The 19,004-nt window shown below is 39.4% G+C and overlaps 1 protein-coding gene across 1 annotated transcript in view; it reads left to right on the top strand.

The window, feature by feature from the left end:
• The window catches only part of plekhm3 (pleckstrin homology domain containing, family M, member 3), a 41,867-nt gene extending 26,234 nt beyond the window's left edge, over positions 1 to 15,633 (top strand). Inside the window, exons 7-8 of the mRNA XM_008432787.2 lie at positions 9,368 to 9,525; positions 11,053 to 15,633. Coding sequence (XP_008431009.2) covers positions 9,368 to 9,525; positions 11,053 to 11,215 — 321 coding nt within the window. The 3' untranslated portion in view covers positions 11,216 to 15,633. The remainder of the gene's footprint in view (positions 1 to 9,367; positions 9,526 to 11,052) is intronic.
• Positions 15,634 to 19,004: the final 3,371 nt, after the last annotated feature.

Below are 19,004 nucleotides of genomic sequence, written 5' to 3'. Positions count from 1 at the left end.
TTTGTTTGTCATTATGTTCATTATGTAGTAGCTTGCCCCCGTTTTTTCTTTTTTTTCCCCCCCTTCTTCTTCTCTTCCCCTCTGCTTTCATCCCGCTCTGACTCAGAGATCGGCCTCAGACTCTCACGGTGAAAGAGATTGGACCCCCTCCTCCTCCACTCCCACACTCTGTGTCTCTCTCTGCTTCACTAATTGGTCACATTCAGAATCAACAGGCAGAAAAACAAAGCGTGACATCCCTCCATTCTTCCCAACATCCCCTCAGCCTCACGCACACGCTCGCCGCACATGTGCGCTCCCCTGCTAAAGCCCGACGAGTCGCTCAGAAAACCCCCCAAAGCAGACATTTGCTACTAATTCCAACAAGAGTCTTTGATAGAGTCTGCCCTCTCCTCTTTTCCTCCCCCCCACCACTTCTCTCTCTCTCTCTCTCTCTCTCTGTCGGAGATTCTCGAGCACTCTGCCTCTTAATTGGTTTTCCATATTAACAAGCTTGTTTCTTTTGATTCTCCTTCTGAATAAAATGACGCACTTGATCAACGTGGCTTTTTTTGTTCCAGCTCAGAGGTCAGCCAAGGCTGAGCTTCTCTGGCTAAAGCTTGGACCACATTAGTCTTTTCACCTCCTGACAAACAGCCTCCACCCTAAACCCCCCCACCCCCTCAATAAGGAGCCAGTCGGTTTTCTAGAAGCCATATGTGTTTGTCTAGGGACACTCATCGCAGTTCCTCGGCCGGCTTTAGGGGCGGTTTCTGTGGTTTTGTGCGAAGACTAAAGTAGCAGGAAGAAAATGTTTGTGTGTATGCATGCAGCCCGCTTCCCACAGTGACACCCTGGCATACCCTGTATGCCTGGCATGCCTCTCCACTCACACTTGACCAGACACACAGAGGCCTCTTAAGTAAACGCTAGGTGTTCTCAGGAAGATTTCCACCTTCTCCTCATGGGTTCAGCCGCAGGAGGAGCAAACATAGATCGGGGGGAGGAGCATTAGGTGTCCTCAACTTTACGGTCATGTGAGATCTCAAAGTTGTCATTTTATTGTCCAAGTAACAGCATGCAGCAAAACGAAGTCGTTTTCTTTTTATGTTACTGTGAAAAATGATTAAGATAATTAGCTAAAATGTTGCAGTGGTGCAGCGGGGGTCGTTCATAAATCACCAATCAGCTCAGTGGCTCTATCATGTTCCAAGAACCTGAACATTGATGGCATAAAGACAGCTTAGCAGTTTTTCTGTCTTCAAGTCCAATTCGGTCTTGGAAAGAAGCGATGCGTTTCCCACCTTTACTGTGACATATATGATGTGCTTTTCAACTCAAAAACCAACTGAGAGTTGGTGAAAATATGACAAAAAGGCAACAGTAGCTCGATTTCATAGGCTGTACACCTTTAAAGTTAGAAATTCTTAGAGCAAGTCTTGATTCAAAATCAATATTTAGTCTTACTAAGTAATAGTCTGTCAATATTAACTCCACTCTCACTTTGAGACTTCTCCACTTTAAGTGTCACAGCAAGTTTTAGACTTTGACTAGGACATTCCAAAGCTTTAAATTCAGGTGAGCCCTGTGGTGTTGCGTGATGAATGCTTGGACCCATTGTGATGCTGAAAACTTAAATCTCTGGTCATCTTCTGCTTTTTAGCAAACAAATAAAAACTGCAAGGTAAAAAAAACCCTGCTGGCATCTTGAACTGGTGATCATTTAGTTTGACCTTGACAGAAAAAAAAGCAAGCCCAGATCATAATACAACCACCACTGTGGGTCAAGATTATCTTCTGCATGAATTGCTGTAAATGTTGGTACTTTCGCAACACTTTACCTCAGTTTTTCCACTTGGCTAATATCACATTGCTATATTTCAATTACTCCATAAGGAGCAGAATAGAAAATATTCAGCTTAACAAGCGCTTTTAAAAACTGTGGATCTGCTGATTTATTCTATCTTATTGGTTAAGTTCATTTGAATTAGATGTCATGGATGGCTTTATTATATCAGTTTTCTGTTTAAAATAAGAGCAAAAATGTTAATTAAAAAAATGGTGTGATGCTGTGAAGACATTGTAGTTTTACTGAAGACCAATTTTAGCAACTCCTGGAATCCACAGAGGGACAGTTTCCACTTTATGCACAACAGCATCCATCAAGTTTTGTGTATTTTCCCTTTAATGGAGGAGAGCGCGTTATCCAAACAGAGTTCACCCCGTTCTTCCCAGCCTCGTTATCCCAGCTGGCTGTCCAGTTTCTCAATGGAGCTTCAGTGTGTGTGTGTGTGTGCACATGCGTGTGTGAGGGAACGAAGAGGGCACGCTAACGGCTGTTAAACAGCAGTTTTAGGGGATTAGGAGGTTTTGGAGCACAAAGACTCTGCGTGCAGCAGAGAAAGAGTTTGAACTGGAGGAGGAGGGGCGGAGAGAGAAAAGCTGAAAAGTGGGTGTTTGTTATTGGGGGTTTTTTGTGGGAGCTTTTTTTAGAAGGGGAAAAGGTCAAAGATAATCCAGGTGCAGAGATTTTTCCACATAAAATCAATAATTTGGTTGATAGTTTAGGTTTTGTTTTGACTTTTGCTGAACTCTGGCACTTACCAAAAATATGCGCATAGCTTTTCATTGAATTAGTTCAAAGCACATGAATTACGCCTCGTGTTGCCATTTAATCCCGTTTTGTCTCCATTAGCAAAGCATTTTGTACGTAAAGCATTCGTTTATTTTTCTTTGTAATTAAGGATTTTCATAAATATTGCTCATTATCTATATAAAATATTAAAACCACTTAATTATATTTATGTTTTAAGAATCTTTTCCATCTCATATGAGACATATAATTGTTTTTTTTTTTTGTTTTTTTGAAAATCGGCCTCCATGAATAATTTATCTGATTCAACATTATTTTTCTTAGTCAGCAAGTCATTGAATTACATATGTGAAATTACTTTTATATATTATGAAATATGTCTTGGGTGAGCAAAACAAAATTCATACTTCATCTAAAATTGAATGATTTTATTGATTATATGTCAGAGTATTATCATCTGACTTAGGGTCTGACTTCGTCCAACGTATTTCTGAAATATAAAAGCAAATGTTTCCCATAATTTGGATTTCTGTCTTAATGACGACTGAAACTTCAAGTATTAGTGAGCAAAACAATTACGGAGCCAACATCTCTCCTTGGTTCTGTTTCTGTGTCTCTCTCTTAGTCTGTGTAAGCCCATCACTTTCTGGCTCTCTAATTATTTAGCATAACTCGGACAGAAGCAACTAAACAAAGCAGCAGATTTTAGGAAAAAATAGACTCTACTACTTTTTCAAAAACTGTTTTTAAACAAATAAGATTTTCCAGTGACTGAAAGCAAAAGTATAATTCAAGGTTTTGGAGCGAACTCTTTTCAAAAACGTACTTAAATCAGAACTCTTTTGCTAACCTCCTTCACTTCAAACAGCACTAAGTATTATTTACATGCATATAAATAAGTTCAGAGCTAATCGGGATCTTAAACGTTGCATTTAGCTTGTCCTTTCCAGCAGTGTAGGACTCAAAATTTAGAAAAGGAACAAGGAAAAAAAGCAAAAAAAATGAAGAGAGATGGGGCAAAAAGTTAAAATTTAAAGGAAATAAGAATAGAGGAGAGAAAAAATGTAAGAAAGAGAATAAAAGACAACACCTTAGAAGTCTGCTTCTACACCTGCAGAAAGAGAAAACAAACAGAACTGAGAAACCACAACAACAAGCATTTTCACATGGTAATAATTAATACAAGATAAACTTAGTGGCAACTGCAGCCCAACATGGAGTGTATCTGTAAACACTTGAGTCCAAACACCTGTGAGTGGGTGTGTGTGATAAAAATAATCTAAGGTTCATCCTCTTCAGGATTTAACCGCATTACAGTTTAGTCTTATGTCATCAGAAAGGTCTTTGCACAAGTCATTATTCTCTAAAGACTTTAGACTACATGATACTTCCACTTATTCTTTATTCTTTTTGATCAGAAGTCATGGTTGACGCCGATGAATCGTAAATTCTGTGACCTCATACTTTAAAAAAAATCTCTAATGTGGTAACAGCTTTCATTTTTACCTAAAAAAAATGTTAGGAGACGGAACAACCGAAGCTACAAAGGTATTCAAAGGAATACAGAGAGACAAAAATGATCAGCTATTTATCTTTAGCTGCCTGAGGCCATGACATGACCTGTAGGTCTCAGAATCAGCAGTAACTATAGAAACATGCTAGCTACAGAATGTTTAGCTTAGCTCCTAATAGCATGTAATGGACACTCAACATGACTCTGCGTGACTCTGCTCTTCTTCACTCCTGACACTTCATAAGGGCAACGCTTTTTAGCTTTGCATCTCAACTATAAAGAACCCAGTCACATGCAGTGGTTAGACTGGATTTGAGCTTAAAATGGGTTGGATATGTCGAAGACAGTCACTTTCTACCTTGTGTAGTAGAAAGAGGATGCTAATGAGTCAAGCCATGCAGTGCAGATCTCAAGTTGGAAAACTCTAGTTAATATATGTTCCCTAAACTGGAGGCTAATCACAATCAGTGACTTATTGTATTTTTCTGGTTTTATTCCTTAGACAAGGAAAATTGGGTTTTAGGGCGAGCGATTATCTGTCGGCTGAATATTTGGTCTTAATTATGTTTGGTCAGTGAGACGGGTTCATTCAGCTCTTTCAGGATCAAACATCAGGCAGTGTGGCGATTAATCAGATAAAAGAAATGCCACATTTTGCAGATATATCACTTAGCCATTTATGCCTTTTTTATATTAGAAATGCATTAAAAGATCCGAATAAACAGTTCAATTATTTTTTTAAAATTAGAAAATAAACATCTTATCGTCTAAAATGCAACAACAGCAGTAATTTAGTGCATGCTTGATCTTTTGCAGCAAAGATTTGCAGCTAAAAAAAATCCTAACATCAACGTGTGAAGAGCTCAGGCCTTTCTGCTTGACTTGGTGACTATTTTTTGGATTAGCCAACTGATAATTGGATAGGTACTTAATAGGAGATTTGTTTTAATATAAAATTCGAACCAGGTGAAGCTGAAACTGCCTCTTGAGTTCTGGTTAGAACATATTTACAGACAAATGGGTTTTTTGGGGGGGTGGGGAGTTAATCTTAAATGCAAAAAGTATATATGGTATTTTTGTACAGTTTTCACTTGATTTCTGCTCTGAGTGTGTTGCTTCTTTTTGTAATCCAGTTGTCGATGAGTCAATTACTAAATTAGTTGACGATTTTTTTTTTCAATAATGGATTTATCACAATTAAGCCGATTAATCGTTTCATCCCTAAAATGCTCTTCTTTTAGCTTTTTATGTCATTGTTCTTGTAGACAAAGACTCAGCTAGAATTTGCGTGTGCAAATTAAAGCTTTATGAGATTTGGAGACCAGATATTGGTCACTAAATTCAGATCGCAGCATCTCTAAAGGATCTTAAATCATGATGCATGTCCGGTGGTTCTGAAACCTGCAGAGGTCTGAACTCCTCGACTCTGAACTGCAGCTGATTTACTGTCGTCTCTAAGGACAACTGCAACTTTCTTATATATTTATATGTTCATATTAAATTTCACAGTCTGAATTATCGTCCCGGTGTGACACCACCAGCCAGTGGCACTTTGAAGGAGCTTGTAAAACGGTCAGAGGTTATTTACTGCGGCAGTAACAGCTGACTTATGGGCATTTAAGGAAAATTAAAGTCAATTTTGACCTTAGCCAACTAGTTTTGATCAAAACAAGCTGGTACCAGCCTCTGGAATTGGATGTTTTAATGAAAAGCACCCAGGCTTTATCCACACGGAGGATTTGATTTACTTGTTTTCTGTTTGTCAAGCTTTCGCTCTTTCACAGAGTTACTCCCATGCCTCTCCATCAGACCGGCCACCTTCCTGCTCTTTTCCCCACCGTTCCCCTCGGAGAGCCAGTCAGTCACCAGAGCTCTGCTGCCTTTCGCTTGACTCTGCCCAGTCCAATTATAGGGGGCCTTAATTACCGAGCCTGTCAGCCTCCATCAGCAGATCCATTCGTCACTTGGAACTGGGCTGGACCGGGCTGAGCAGGCCTGCTTTACTTTGGGTTTGGTTTGGCTCGGTGCGGGTGGAGGGGGACACGCACGTCTCTCTGCTTCCCTCGGGACCGGTCCGATCCGTCTGGCTGCCGTTAGAACTTGATTATCTGGACTCGACTGAGCACGTTCCTTTATTTTAAGTACGCAACACTTGTGAGAACGTTTCTAAACATTTCTGTTTGGGTGTAAAAGCATTTCCTATCCGTGGAATATATAATCAAATCAGTCCAGTCATACAGAAACATTCAGATACAAGTGCATGCATTTTAATATGGACCTAATATTTAATAGGGGTGTGGAGGTGGGCATTTATCGTATCGTTTATCGTGATAACCGATACAAATTCAGATTTATTGTTGTCACAATGAATTCCAATTAATTATGTTTTAAAAAGAAAACTAAAGGTATTGTCGGGATTGTTAGTTTTACTATTTCCTCCATAATTTGTTCAATGAGAAAATCAATAAATGTCAATCTGTTTGAAAATATGATTAATTGCAGTTACTGTGTGCAGTTTAGTGATACAAATCACACTTGTTTATGTGACCAGTGTCCTAACGAAGCATGTTGCTAATGGAAATGTCTATCAAGAGCGGTATTTAAAGCTACATGTGGGGCTGACTGCTGTGTCATGTAGTCACAGCCACATTTACCTAAAAAAAAAAAAAAAGGAATAAGTACAATTTATTGTCTTGTCGTTATCACAATTGTACTGAATCACACAGGTCCAGTTAAAGTCCCATTAGACTCCACAAGTTTATTGTTGTAATGCTAGACCAGAAAATACGTTTTTCTTCGGGCATCAATGAGAAAACAAACTGTCGTCGAGTACATGGCATCTAATGGTCATCATGGAGATTTGGGGACCCCAAGATGAGCAGTGAACTTAAGCAAGTTTTTGGTTTATTTCTCTCTTGTCAGTTTTGGTCCATTTGAGTTTTTTACACGTTGCTTGAACTATAGATCATGTAGACACCTTTAGCTATTTCCTGAGTACGCAGAAGTCTGACTCTTTTTTTAGACCATTAAAGAAAAACACTACCTTTGTGTCGCATCCTAATTATACCTCAGGCATTTTATTTACTCATTTAAAGTCCCTATACACTTTACAACTTGAAAATCAAAAGCGTAAATACTGAAAAAGCGCTTTATTTACATTTATTTTACTGAAATTATTGGGTAGGACCAATCAAAACAATACATTTTATTTGGTCCTACGTCGTCTTTCTACCTGTTATTTAGGCCATATTTGTCAGTGTCCTGCTATGAGCTGCTTGCGCTGCGTTTGTGCTGCTGCCTGCCGAAGACCATTTCATTTCAGTTTGAAGTGTCGCAGCTCTTTACTCGCCTCTATCTGATTCGGGGCAAACAGGATGAGTACATCTTAGTGTTTTATGTTTCATCTGTGTGCGTGTGTGGTTTCTTCCTCCACTCGCTACCTCAAGTCCTCCTCTTGTCCTCTCGTCGTCTGAAAAACAGCGTGAAGGAGGTTATAATTGGGAGGTCCAGAGCTCTGCCAGGTGGAACCACTCGTATCTGAATGCAGGCTCTCGCTTCTCTCTCAAGATCTCATGTTTTTATTATACCTCTGCCACTCTCTCCTACTTCCTCCTCTGTTTTTTTTCTGCTACTTTCCCCCCTGTCTCTGTCAGACGTGCGCGGGTCTTGATACGCTCATGAACCGGTTCATGCTTCGCTACCGGCAGCTTTGGAAACATGTCGAGTTTTTATGTTCTCTGCTCACTCGTACACAGAAGAAACGCAACAATACAGCTCCTCCTTCCCCCCCTCAGTCCTCCACCATCCGACCCCACCGCGGCTCCTTTTAGAAACTCGCCAAGCGATAAAAGACGATCTCAAAAAACAAGATGGCCGTTCTGTTACCTGTCGTCTTCTCTTCCTTCTGCTTCCTCTCCTCTTCTTTTTTGTTCTCCATAAACCAACAACAATCTGTTTTTGTGTCATACGCCTCTTTAGCATTATTCTTATGTCACCTTTTTTTTAATTTAATTTAAACAGTCCCACCAGAATATTGTTTTTTGTGACTGTTGCAACGTAAAATTACAGAATTTTTTTTCCTTTAAAGTTGGAGTCAAAATTTGCCATATTTGCTATAACATCATCATGGCAAAAAAAAAAAAAAAAAAAACGACAGGACTTTAGTATAGTTAATATTTAAAGTGTTCAAGTATCCTCTTGAAATAGCATCCTTTATACAAATGAAACTAGAAAATTTGCATTTCCACGAACAAATGAAGTGTGAACGCTGTAAGCTAAAGGTTATTGCTGAAAACCACAGAACTATTTGTAGTTAACAGAACAATTGCTGAAATGTAACAAGCAGAAGCCAGAGAGTGAAGTAAAAAGCAGTCGTCTTCAACAGCAAAACATTTATGCTTTAAAGCTAAAACTCGAGTTTAGCGGTTTAAAAATCACGCTTGATCACGTTATTAATCTGTTGAATAATTTGAACAGTGAAAAGAGTAATGAGCCTCTAGTACAGTAAAAGCGCTGTGTAGCTAATTTTTTGATCATTTTTTGCTGTTTATCTGGCATTAGTTGTTTAGCTGGTATTGGTTGTAAAAACCTAATGTAATCTTGAAAGTTGTAAGACGTCATAAAGCAGGAAGTTAAATTAGAAGGTAGCTAACGGGATTGATCAAACTTCAGCTGCTTTTCTGAATGTCAGAGAAGAAGGAAACCCAGAAAACGTTCAGGTGATTGGTGAGATTTGCAGAAAAGCTGCGATGACCACCCAAAAATGTGCAAATTGTGAATGACTTAGCATTAACATGTGTGATTACAATTCCCTGCAGAGACTGTTTAAGGTATTTTCCCTGATTAGTTTGTGAGTTGTGGTAGAGACATCCCACTAGTTGGTGACTGTTGATGACATGTAGGTCATCAAGTCAGGGTTTCAGCAGAAAACTGATGCAGAATCCAACTTTGCTCTCTGGCTGGGCATACAAAGGATGATTTATGGACGCCACAGATCTTTTTTGGGCTGATGAGTGATACGGTTTGCTTCTTATCTCAGTGTTTAGACTGCCTCATTGCACAACAGCAATCAGAGATTTTTTTTCTAAAGAAAGCAGAAGATCACGCCATTGTTCTCCCTGCTGTTGTTCTTCAAAGCATATTCCCCAACCGAGCTTGTTGACTTCAAGCCCAGAGCTGTTGTCATGATGATATAGTGAGCCGATGGACGATTAGGAGGCTTTTAACATTTATCGGCTTTACATATCACTCACCCCTCTCCTCCATTTCCCCTCCTCCTCCAGGTGATCGACGGGAAACTGGCCCCCTTCCTGTCCAAGGTGATCAAATTCGCCAGCTCCCACGTGTTCGGCTGCAGCCTGTGTCGAGAGAAGGGCTTCATCTGCGAGCTGTGCCAGAACGGACAGGTCATCTATCCCTTTCAGGAGAACGTCACGCGAAGGTACGCATCCATCCAGAGCCCTCAGCTAACCCGGAGAGGTCGTGTTCAATCAAGGTTTAGACTCGATTTAAGAGGTGTTGATAGATCCCACATAAACTGTTTCATCATTCCTGTGAACTAACATAAGAACTGACTGATTATTTATCATCATAAACCTCCTGTTTCACTGTTTTGTATTGGAAAACAAACAAACAGGACTTTTTCCTCTGGCCAGTAAAGTGTGATAATCTGCGTGGACGTGTCGCTCTAAGCTTTCGTTCTGCGTTTTGTTCATAACACCGGCTGAGTCAGAGGGAGAGGGGATTTTCCTTGACACAGTCCAGAGCCTCGTCTTCATCACCAAGAGTCGGAGAGACAGACAGCAGAGAGATAAGAGCTGAACAGGAGCGATTCCTGAAAGACGCTGAGCCGTGGCGTGGCACACACACACACACACACACATTCACACCCAGCTGTTGAGCTGAGTGTTAAAGTGTGAACTGATAACAGCTGGATCTGCTTGCCAGTAAGACTCTGACAGCGGAGAACGGAGCAACAACTAGGCCCAGGTGGTCCAACTTATTCTATTGACTTTGGTTGTGTTTAAATAGGAAGCCATATTTGTAGTTTTGACCGTGCCGTGAGATCACGTCCAAAAGAGACTGCAACGAAACCTAAATAGAAACCTTGGAGTCATTCATACTGATTTTAATTTTGTTAAAAGAAATTGCAGAAATGGCGTAAAAGTTTTTAACTTAAATTGCTTTGATTAGGACAGTGGAAATTGTCAACATTAATACAATACATAGCAGTGCAAATATGCAGGAATTAGCACAATATTTAAATTTCAGTCTTTGTCCTAAGACTAGGAAGCACAAAATGGATGTATATATTCAGACATATGTAAATAGAAAATTAATTAAGCTATGTTTGTTTATTTATTTTTAATTTAATAATGAGGGTCCAACTGAAAATATGGTTTGAATTTATAGGAGTTTATAAGTTCCTTATAAACTCCTACTTCTTCCTACTCCTTTTTGAACGTTAAGATTATTGTACAAAAATATGTGTATTTTGCATTCATTGTAAATGGTACATAACTGGTTTACTTTCAACCAATGCTTGAGTTTCTTTTTAAAGAATTTAAAATCTGATTAATCGTGATGAATCAGTTGTTTAATTCATCATGATTAATTGCTGTTAATTTGATTATTCTGAGTAATCATTATAAATTGTGATTAATCGGATCAATTGTGATAATTGGATCAGTCGTGATGATTCCATTGTTGAAATAATCGATTTCTAATTATGGTGATTGTTCGATTACTAACTTAGTAATCGAATAATCATTAAGTAGCGCATCCTGACTAAGACATGCAATTTGCTACAACAGCAAAATCAGAGCAGTAATTAGCCTGAAACTACACAAAAAATATATACAAATATAATCATGATTAATCGAATTGGTCAAGTTGCTAAGAAACGGATTGATCGTGATTAATCGGATTATTCGTTTCAGCCCTGATTGACCTCAGTGTTTCCCAGCAGGTGTGACGGGTGCGGCGCCGTTTTCCACGCAGAGTGTCGACAGAAAGCCCAGCCGTGTCCCCGCTGCGTCCGCAGAGAGCTCCACCACAAGCGGCCGTCGTCCTTCTGGTCGCCCGACGACGACAGCCCCGGCTGCTTTCACCTGCCGTACCAAGACACCTGAGGTCCGCCGCCGCGAGCACAGAGGCCAGGAGCAAACGGGCCGGCATGCAGCCACCACACGGGACAAAGGGCCTGAGTTTTGTTTAGTTTAGTTTTTTTTTTTATTCCTGCATCTGCAGGTTGGAGCTCGCTGCAGCTTTTTGACCACAGGACAGATGCAGCTGCGGAGCTTACTGCGTCGTTCTGTACGGAAGGAGAAAAGAACCAAATGCTGCGTAAGGCTCTGCAGGCCTGAGTTCTCGTTGCTCTCTAGTCACATTCTCTGCTCCGCGTCTTCACTTACCTCCCGCTCCAGGTTAAACACAACAAATCGATGAAACCTGGCCGCTTGTCGTAACCTCTTAGAGACGAAACCGTTAGTCAGCACACAGGACGACGAAGCAAAACCCTCTGCTTGTCTTTTCCCGACATGAGGAGCCTGCTGATGCTTTTTGATTATTATTTTTTTTCATCCTAGATTAAAAAATAACAGAGAAAAATGGATTAATCTATCATGGATTAAAAAGAGAAACAAAATATATCTGCTCTTAAGTGCTATAAGACTTCAGAGAATATTGTTGCACTCTGTAGCCTCTAAATTACGCAGAGAATTAGCCATTAGAAATCGTAGTGGGGGAGTTGTGTCTGTCTTGAAGCAATACTCCGGTGCTTTTAGGTACCATGAAGGTTGACTGGCAGTAATCTTCTTCCTCCTCGTTCCCACTGTTAAACGGGTCATAAGCTGTCCTGAAAAAGTATGAAGTATGGTGTGGAAAAAGTCTTTTTTTGTTTTTTGTTTTTTTTTTACATTGAGTTCTACTTAAAATAGAGTTTATCTTTTGATAAACTTGTGTTTTTGTCAATTTTTGAATTTATTCTATTTTAAATATCCCATTTTCCTTTGTGAATTACCAACAGGATCCCATAGATGAAAGTAAACTCATTCAGAAATGCAGAATTTATTCTTACGGCCACCAGACAAGGCTCACACATGGTCCTGTGGACCTTTAACAATCACTAAAACCTATTTGTTTTTTAATTTCTACAAACAAAGAATAGACATTCAACTTTTAACAAGACTAAGTTGGTCAAGTTGCTAAGAAACGGAGCGACGTTACCTTTAGCACACTGTGTTTTGTGCACAAATGTCCAGAATGTCATAGAAGCTGCAGGAAAAATAAGGAGATGTTTGGCCAAGAACAGAATTTCTCTAGAAATCTTGTTTTCACAAAAAAAAAAAAGCATTTTACACTTATGGCAGAAAAAAAGCACAGTCTATGTTTCATCTTAGACGGTTTGTTTCCAATATTACATTTCAACTTAGACATTCATTGACTAGAATGTTGTGGCTGATTCCTTAACTTTAGTTTTCATTCTAAATGTTTCTTCCAGCCCTTGATTAGCCTGGTTAGCTGAGCTAGCTTCACCATAAAACACGAGTTTCTCTATGTAGATGGTAGTAAATGCTGATCTCTTCCTTCGCTCTGAGCCAAAATGCCGTCAACATTTCTTACTCCACGACAAGTAGAGGAATTTTGCCGTAACATATTCATCCTTCCTGTTATCTGCTGAAAGTATCGCTCTCTCTCGCAGCCTGAATTGAAAGCAGATGTGTGTCGACTTGTTTTTGAAAAGTGCAGTTTGCTTTTCAACAGCTTAAGTTAGCAACCTGGACTCACTGATTTTGGGAAAAAAAATAAATACATTTTTGATATTTTTGAGTCGTCGTTGAAGGCTCATTGATCTGAAAATTGTTTGAGTCCGATCTCCGGCTGATTTGTCGACCCACGTCTACACTTAATTTTTTAATAAGTCAAAGTTTAAAAACAAAACACTGTGTTCATAAAACAATGTTCAGAAAATGTCCCGATGATTTCTGGCTGAACTGAAACTTCGTTAAAAATGACCGGAGAACAGAATTTAATTATTTTCTAATTCAAAAAATGTACATCAGACTTCTAAAAATGTGTCCTTTAGGTGTCTTAAACCTGCAAAGCAACTTAAATGAATTTCTGAAATGTCTTTGTTAAAGACCTTTATTTATGGACTTAAATCGTTTCGACTTAATCTCATTTGAAAATCTTATTTTTTTCTTTTTGACAACAAAATTTGATGAATCTGCAACCTTAAATCATTAAAACGGAAACTGATCGATTCTTTAGTCAGTAAGAGGTGTACGTATTTAAAAACAAATTAAGGAACTTTTTTTTTTCTCAAGGAGAAGCTGGGAGAAATCAACCATAATGTTTATATAAATTAACTAAATGATTAATAATTGTCACACATGCAGGTGACAGTAACCAGATTTGGACCTTTATTGAATCTTCCTGATTTATTGCTTAGATTTTTAACCAAATATGCAAAAGCACGACGACTTGTTTATAAAATCCACTGCCGTTGCTTTTCGTCTTGACTGGAAGATAAAAATGTCAAAAATTTACTAGCCCTCCTCTCACAGCTGCCTCCGCCTTCCCTCTTCCTCTTCTGTGATTCTACTTCCTGTTGTGCTTTGCTCATGCGTAGCCTCTCAGACCTGACAGCAGCTTTAGCTTTTAGCATCTCTATGCAACCTGGACGGCCTTTTATTCCCCACCTTCTCCTTTTTCCACATAACCCAGGAGCTGTGACTCATCCGGTTTGTGACCCAGATTTTGGTGAAAACTTGAGTAATTCACGGTCAGATTTCTTTTTAACACCGCATTTCTTTTGGTCGATTAATTCCCTGACGATGGAAAAACATTATTTTAACGACCCAGCTCCGGTCAGAAAGGCAGGAAACGACGTCGGATAAAAATCCACAACTTGTAGGAAGAGATGGCTGGACTTCTGCTGCTCTCAGACTGAAACAAATAAAAACTTAGCTGCTGCTACGACTGCTCTACTGAGACGTTAGTGCTGTTCTCTCTGCCGTTGTTTCGTCTTGTTTCATTTGAGCCATAGAAACTTGTCAGCTCGAAGCTCGCTAATGTGAAAATCCTTTTTTTTTTTTTTTTTTTTTTGAGGGGACGCTGCGCGTTTCGCCATTTCGTATCTTTGAAGTTTTTTTGTCACTTCCAACCCGACTTGCTTTGTTCCAACTCCGGCAACCGATATTAGGATCTTTTTCATGATTCCAGTGAAAAATAATTACCTGAAAGAAGTCGCTTTATTAGTTTAGTTTGATCATGAATTCATTATCGGCCGTATTTTATTAGTCATTTGGCCCAAATGAGGGAAACTGATGGAATAGTGGGGAGTACAAGATTTTATAAAAGCTAGAAATAGTTGAGTTATACCTCAGATTTATGGATTTATTGATAGATGATCACTGTAGTCCATGACAGGAAATCCCTGCAATGATTAATAAACTGCTGTCCTGAAGGTTTGGGACGTAGACTTGAAATTGTGGGTTGCCAGGTGCAAAATGACAAAGAATAACTACAAGATGGCCGACATGCTTATTTTTCCTTAAGTTTGATGCATTTAATTTTTTATTCTTTGGTTTATTTGTTGTTTTGATTTTGAAAATAAAGTGTTTCATTGTTCCTCGCTGAATGTTCATGCTGCAAAAGTAAAAATCTCATTTAGTTTTGTTTGTTTTGACTGCATTGTTCCTTTAAGTTGTGTTAATTATTAGTGCTTGGCTGCCTGACGGGTTTCAGGGAAGCTGATTGTGTGTGCGTGTGCGTGCGTGCGTGCGTGTGTGTGCGTGTGCGTGTGTGTGTGTGTATTTACACCAGTTGAACGCAGCATTAACACGAAGCCATCTGCACCAAACTCCAGTCTTACTTCTGCTCATTATTCACAACATCATGGACATCATCGTCAGTATTCCAGTGAAATGCGTCCAGAGGACGTTCATGTTGCATTTAAATCGTTTCAGTTTTATCCAGAACAAACGGGCTTTCTTTAAATGACCAGGGTGTGTTTTTTTTGTTTTTTTTCTGGGTTTTTTTGGTCTCAGTGGAACCTCAGATGGACGGAGTTCATTTGTTGCAAACTAATCCTGTGTCTTTCGCAGGACGGTGCAGGTTTGCCTCCACGCTTTGCCTCTGTGCAGCTAAAGTTGTGCATCAGATCACTTTATAAGTTATTTCATTTGTATTTGTTGGCACATTTTTTGTGTTTTTCTTAAACTTGCGTTTGCTCGATAGCCTGTTTAACGGGAAATTGCATTTGATTTCAGTTGTTATGGCTAAAAACTAGATTTTCAGTTTGCAGCTGAAGATGCTCTTCATGTTTCATTGTTACAAAATATATGACAGTATTTAAGAACAGTAGATGGACTGGACCTCTGAAGCTTTTTTTTAGGTGATTATTGTTTTTGTTTTGTTTTGTTTCTGCAGCCAAACTCTTATGCAAGCACAAGGAGTTGTTTTTCGATCAGAGCAGCTCGTCCTCATGTCTGGTTCTGTATGAATTGATCCACTGATGCCAATAAAAACAAACTTATTAATAGCAGCCAATTTTTCTGTGTTTTAATCCTGATTTGTCGCTTTGGCTTCTGGGATTTCAGTACATTGTTGGTTTCATTTTAATAATAATAATAAGTGAGCTAACAGTATTGCTATTTAGATAATCTGACTGTACTTGAGCAAGTTGCCTCAAAGATTTTAGATTTGCAAATAAAACGGTCACATTTTCAGAGGTGCAGCTGAATGCAAGTAAAATGACTTATTTTAGAGTAAAAATGTCTGTTTCTGATTGTAACAACTGAGAAAGGTAAGTTTTATTTTCTTTATTTGCTTATTTGTGTCAAACGTGGGCAATCTTTCTATGATGATGCAGCTAAAATCCCTCCGATGTTAACAATTTTCAGGCCAAGATTTACCTTAAAATAATTTATGCATACATAACACAACAAACAAATGTGTAATGGATATTGATTTAGTGGTTTCTCTGTGTTTTACGGGCAGTCTGGTCGAATCACACAGCTGTAGTCAGAAAACACGTAATGGTAATACCACTTACCATTACGCGTGCGTAATGGTAAGCCCCACTAGGGGCTGGCGTTCAGAGGTCAATTCAAACACCGTCAGTGACACTAAACAGTCTGTTCTACCAATCATTACGATGAAATTAGGACAGCGAGTTAATACAGCAACAACTAAGCACCAAGTTTCAATGAGCTAGTTAAAATTCATATATTGCAGCTGTTGATTAAACTCACAATGAAAAATATCAACATTAAGAAATAATAGTAAAAAACTAGAAAATTCCTGCAGAAATTTTACGGGACCTGCCAAAGTGTGCCCGTCGGATTTTTAATAAAGCGTTCTGATGCTAAAAATTTGCAATAATGCTAAGGAAAGCTGCAATGTAGTCAATAACCTGTGGTGAGTCAGAAACATGTTCACTAAGCAGAAGTTGTACCATTTAGTATGTTGCATAAGCTAAAATTAGCCAAACTGCTAATAATAGCATGAATACTATCAGTACCTTGTGGAGCATCACTAGCATGTTGTCTGTCATTACTTACTCCATTCAGTATATGAAACATTGCTAATAAGTAAGAAAATCGTTCTGATGCTCAACATTAAAATCAATGCTAAGCTGAGCTAAATTGTAGTCAAAAACCTGTGGAGAGTCAGAAACATGTTGATGAAGCTGTACTTGCACCATTAATTTTGCTAAAATTAATGCATAAGGTGAAATTATCCAAAATGCTAATCTTAGCATGATTGCTATCATTAGCATGTTTGGCATCACTAGCATGTTGTCTGTCATTATTTACTCCATTCACTATAAAAACATTGCCAATAAGTAAGAAAAGCGTTCGGATGTTTAATATTAGCATCAATGCTAAGCTGAGCTAAATTGTAGTCAAAAACTTGTGGAGAGTCCCTTCTCTGGTGGGGGGCCGGAGTCAGTTTGTAACAGAAAAAGTGTTACATCACCTGCGCTGCCAGAAATTGTTGAGGGGGGGTTTCTCGATCGATTTTTACCCAGAAAGCACATGGGCATAAACCGTTAGTGAAACGGTCACTGGGACTGACTAGTATATATTTCATTGAGGGGAAACCTGAAATGCAGTATTCATAACAAACACATGTGTTCATCTGCTCTACCGCTAGCAAACAACCGTACTGACTAAATAACATAAAAGTCAAGTTCCCTAAAAGTCCAACAGATGCGCCATGCAAAACAAAACACCCACAGTTGACAGGACACACCTCCTGCCAAAGAGCCCCCTGGTGGTTGATAAAAAAAATCCACACATAAACCGGAAAATACAACATATGAAAAAAAAATCTGAATGCTCTCTGGTATTGTTCAGGGGGCCGGACCAAATGTGGCGCGTGGGCCGCAGCTTGGGGACCACTGCGATAGAACGATACCCGTAGGCGTGGCAACGATTTAAAAATTATTTTGCAGTCAGAAACCCACTCTGTTTCTCACTCTAGCGGAGCGGCAGTTGGTTTCAGTTACACTCTAATTTTATGAAAAATCGAAAACTTTGGCTCGCTTGGAGACAAGTTGTGAATAAACTGTAAATGGCATTTCTACGTCAATTTATGACGACACAGAAATTCCTCAAAAATAGGGTATTTAAAGTTTTTTATTTTTCCTCGCTCCATTGACTTTAATGGGATTTTTGGGTGTCATTATATGGGAGGCAGTGACTGCCTTGCTCTTCTCTATGTAACGCTATGGGCTCAAAAAAAACTCAGCTATGCCTCAGGAAAAACGCAACTCAGCCTTGAAACTTTCTTTGTTTTGTTTATTTTTTTTAATAATCAAATGTGCTGAAACTATTAATTGTTAACCCAGAATGTGTTTTTTCTACTGGAGTAAATATGATAGACACGTGTCCATTTACTCCAGCAGCTGTTCAAAGCGACATGTATGGACGGAGTCGCCTTAGATTAACAGTAAATGGATCACCGATCGACATATTTGGTGCGTATTGATTATTTTTGATTATGGCACTTCTTGACAAAATGTAATGCTTACCACTTGTTCATTTGTCCAAACACTTTGCTATTGGGCACATTTGGAGCTGAGAAACATTAAGGACGTCCATGGTGAGTCTGTCCACTGCCAAAAACACCAAAAAACGATTATGGTTGGTTGTGTTTGTGTGTCATTTCCCTCAGGAACACGAGATACCGCTGTGGGGAGAAGGCAAATCAGGTGGAAACAGTGTGGCTGTTTGTGCGACTGAAGCGTTTTGTCAGATTACAGATACGCTGTCACGGGAAAAAAAAGCCTTCCCTGATGACAGTGGCTCATTACAGCAGAATAAGACGCCCTGCCACCAGAGCAACAATGATATGGAGCAACAGTTTAAGTTGGTGACTTTCCCTCCAAATGTCCCTGATCTTAATCCAATCAACGCTCTGTGGAATGTGTTGGACAAACATGTTCAACCATTGAGACCTTGCATTGGTACTTCCAGGTCTTTAAGGACCTGCGGCTGGCGTGTTGGCGCTGGTCACTACATCCCGACTGACGGACCCTGAAGGAGTCCATGCCTTGATGGGTCAAGACTGTTTTGGCAGCAAAAGAGGCACCAGCACACTATTAGACATGTGAGCATGATGGTACGCACTTTTGTAGATGTAGAAAAGTAAGCATCATTAGTTCTTTACATGGAAAACGTCCAACATGTGTATATTAAAAGACAGGCTGCGATTTAAATCTGTGAAGCCCCAGAGTCCGAGGTCATGCAAAGTTAGGACGCGGCCTCACTGTTTGCTCACATTGGCGCGCGTTCGCCTGCCGTCTTATGAGCTCATCTGGCTCAGCTGAGAGGGGGAAACGTACATCTATATATATATATATGTGTGTGTGTGTGTGTTCCCAAGGGAGTCTGGACATTTTCTGAGAGA

The sequence above is a fragment of the Poecilia reticulata genome, chromosome 2, assembly GCF_904066995.2.
Source record: "Poecilia reticulata chromosome 2, P_reticulata-male-v2, whole genome shotgun sequence".
In the NCBI taxonomy this organism is placed as follows: domain Eukaryota; kingdom Metazoa; phylum Chordata; class Actinopteri; order Cyprinodontiformes; family Poeciliidae; genus Poecilia; species Poecilia reticulata.
This window is presented reverse-complemented; position numbering and strand designations above follow the sequence as displayed.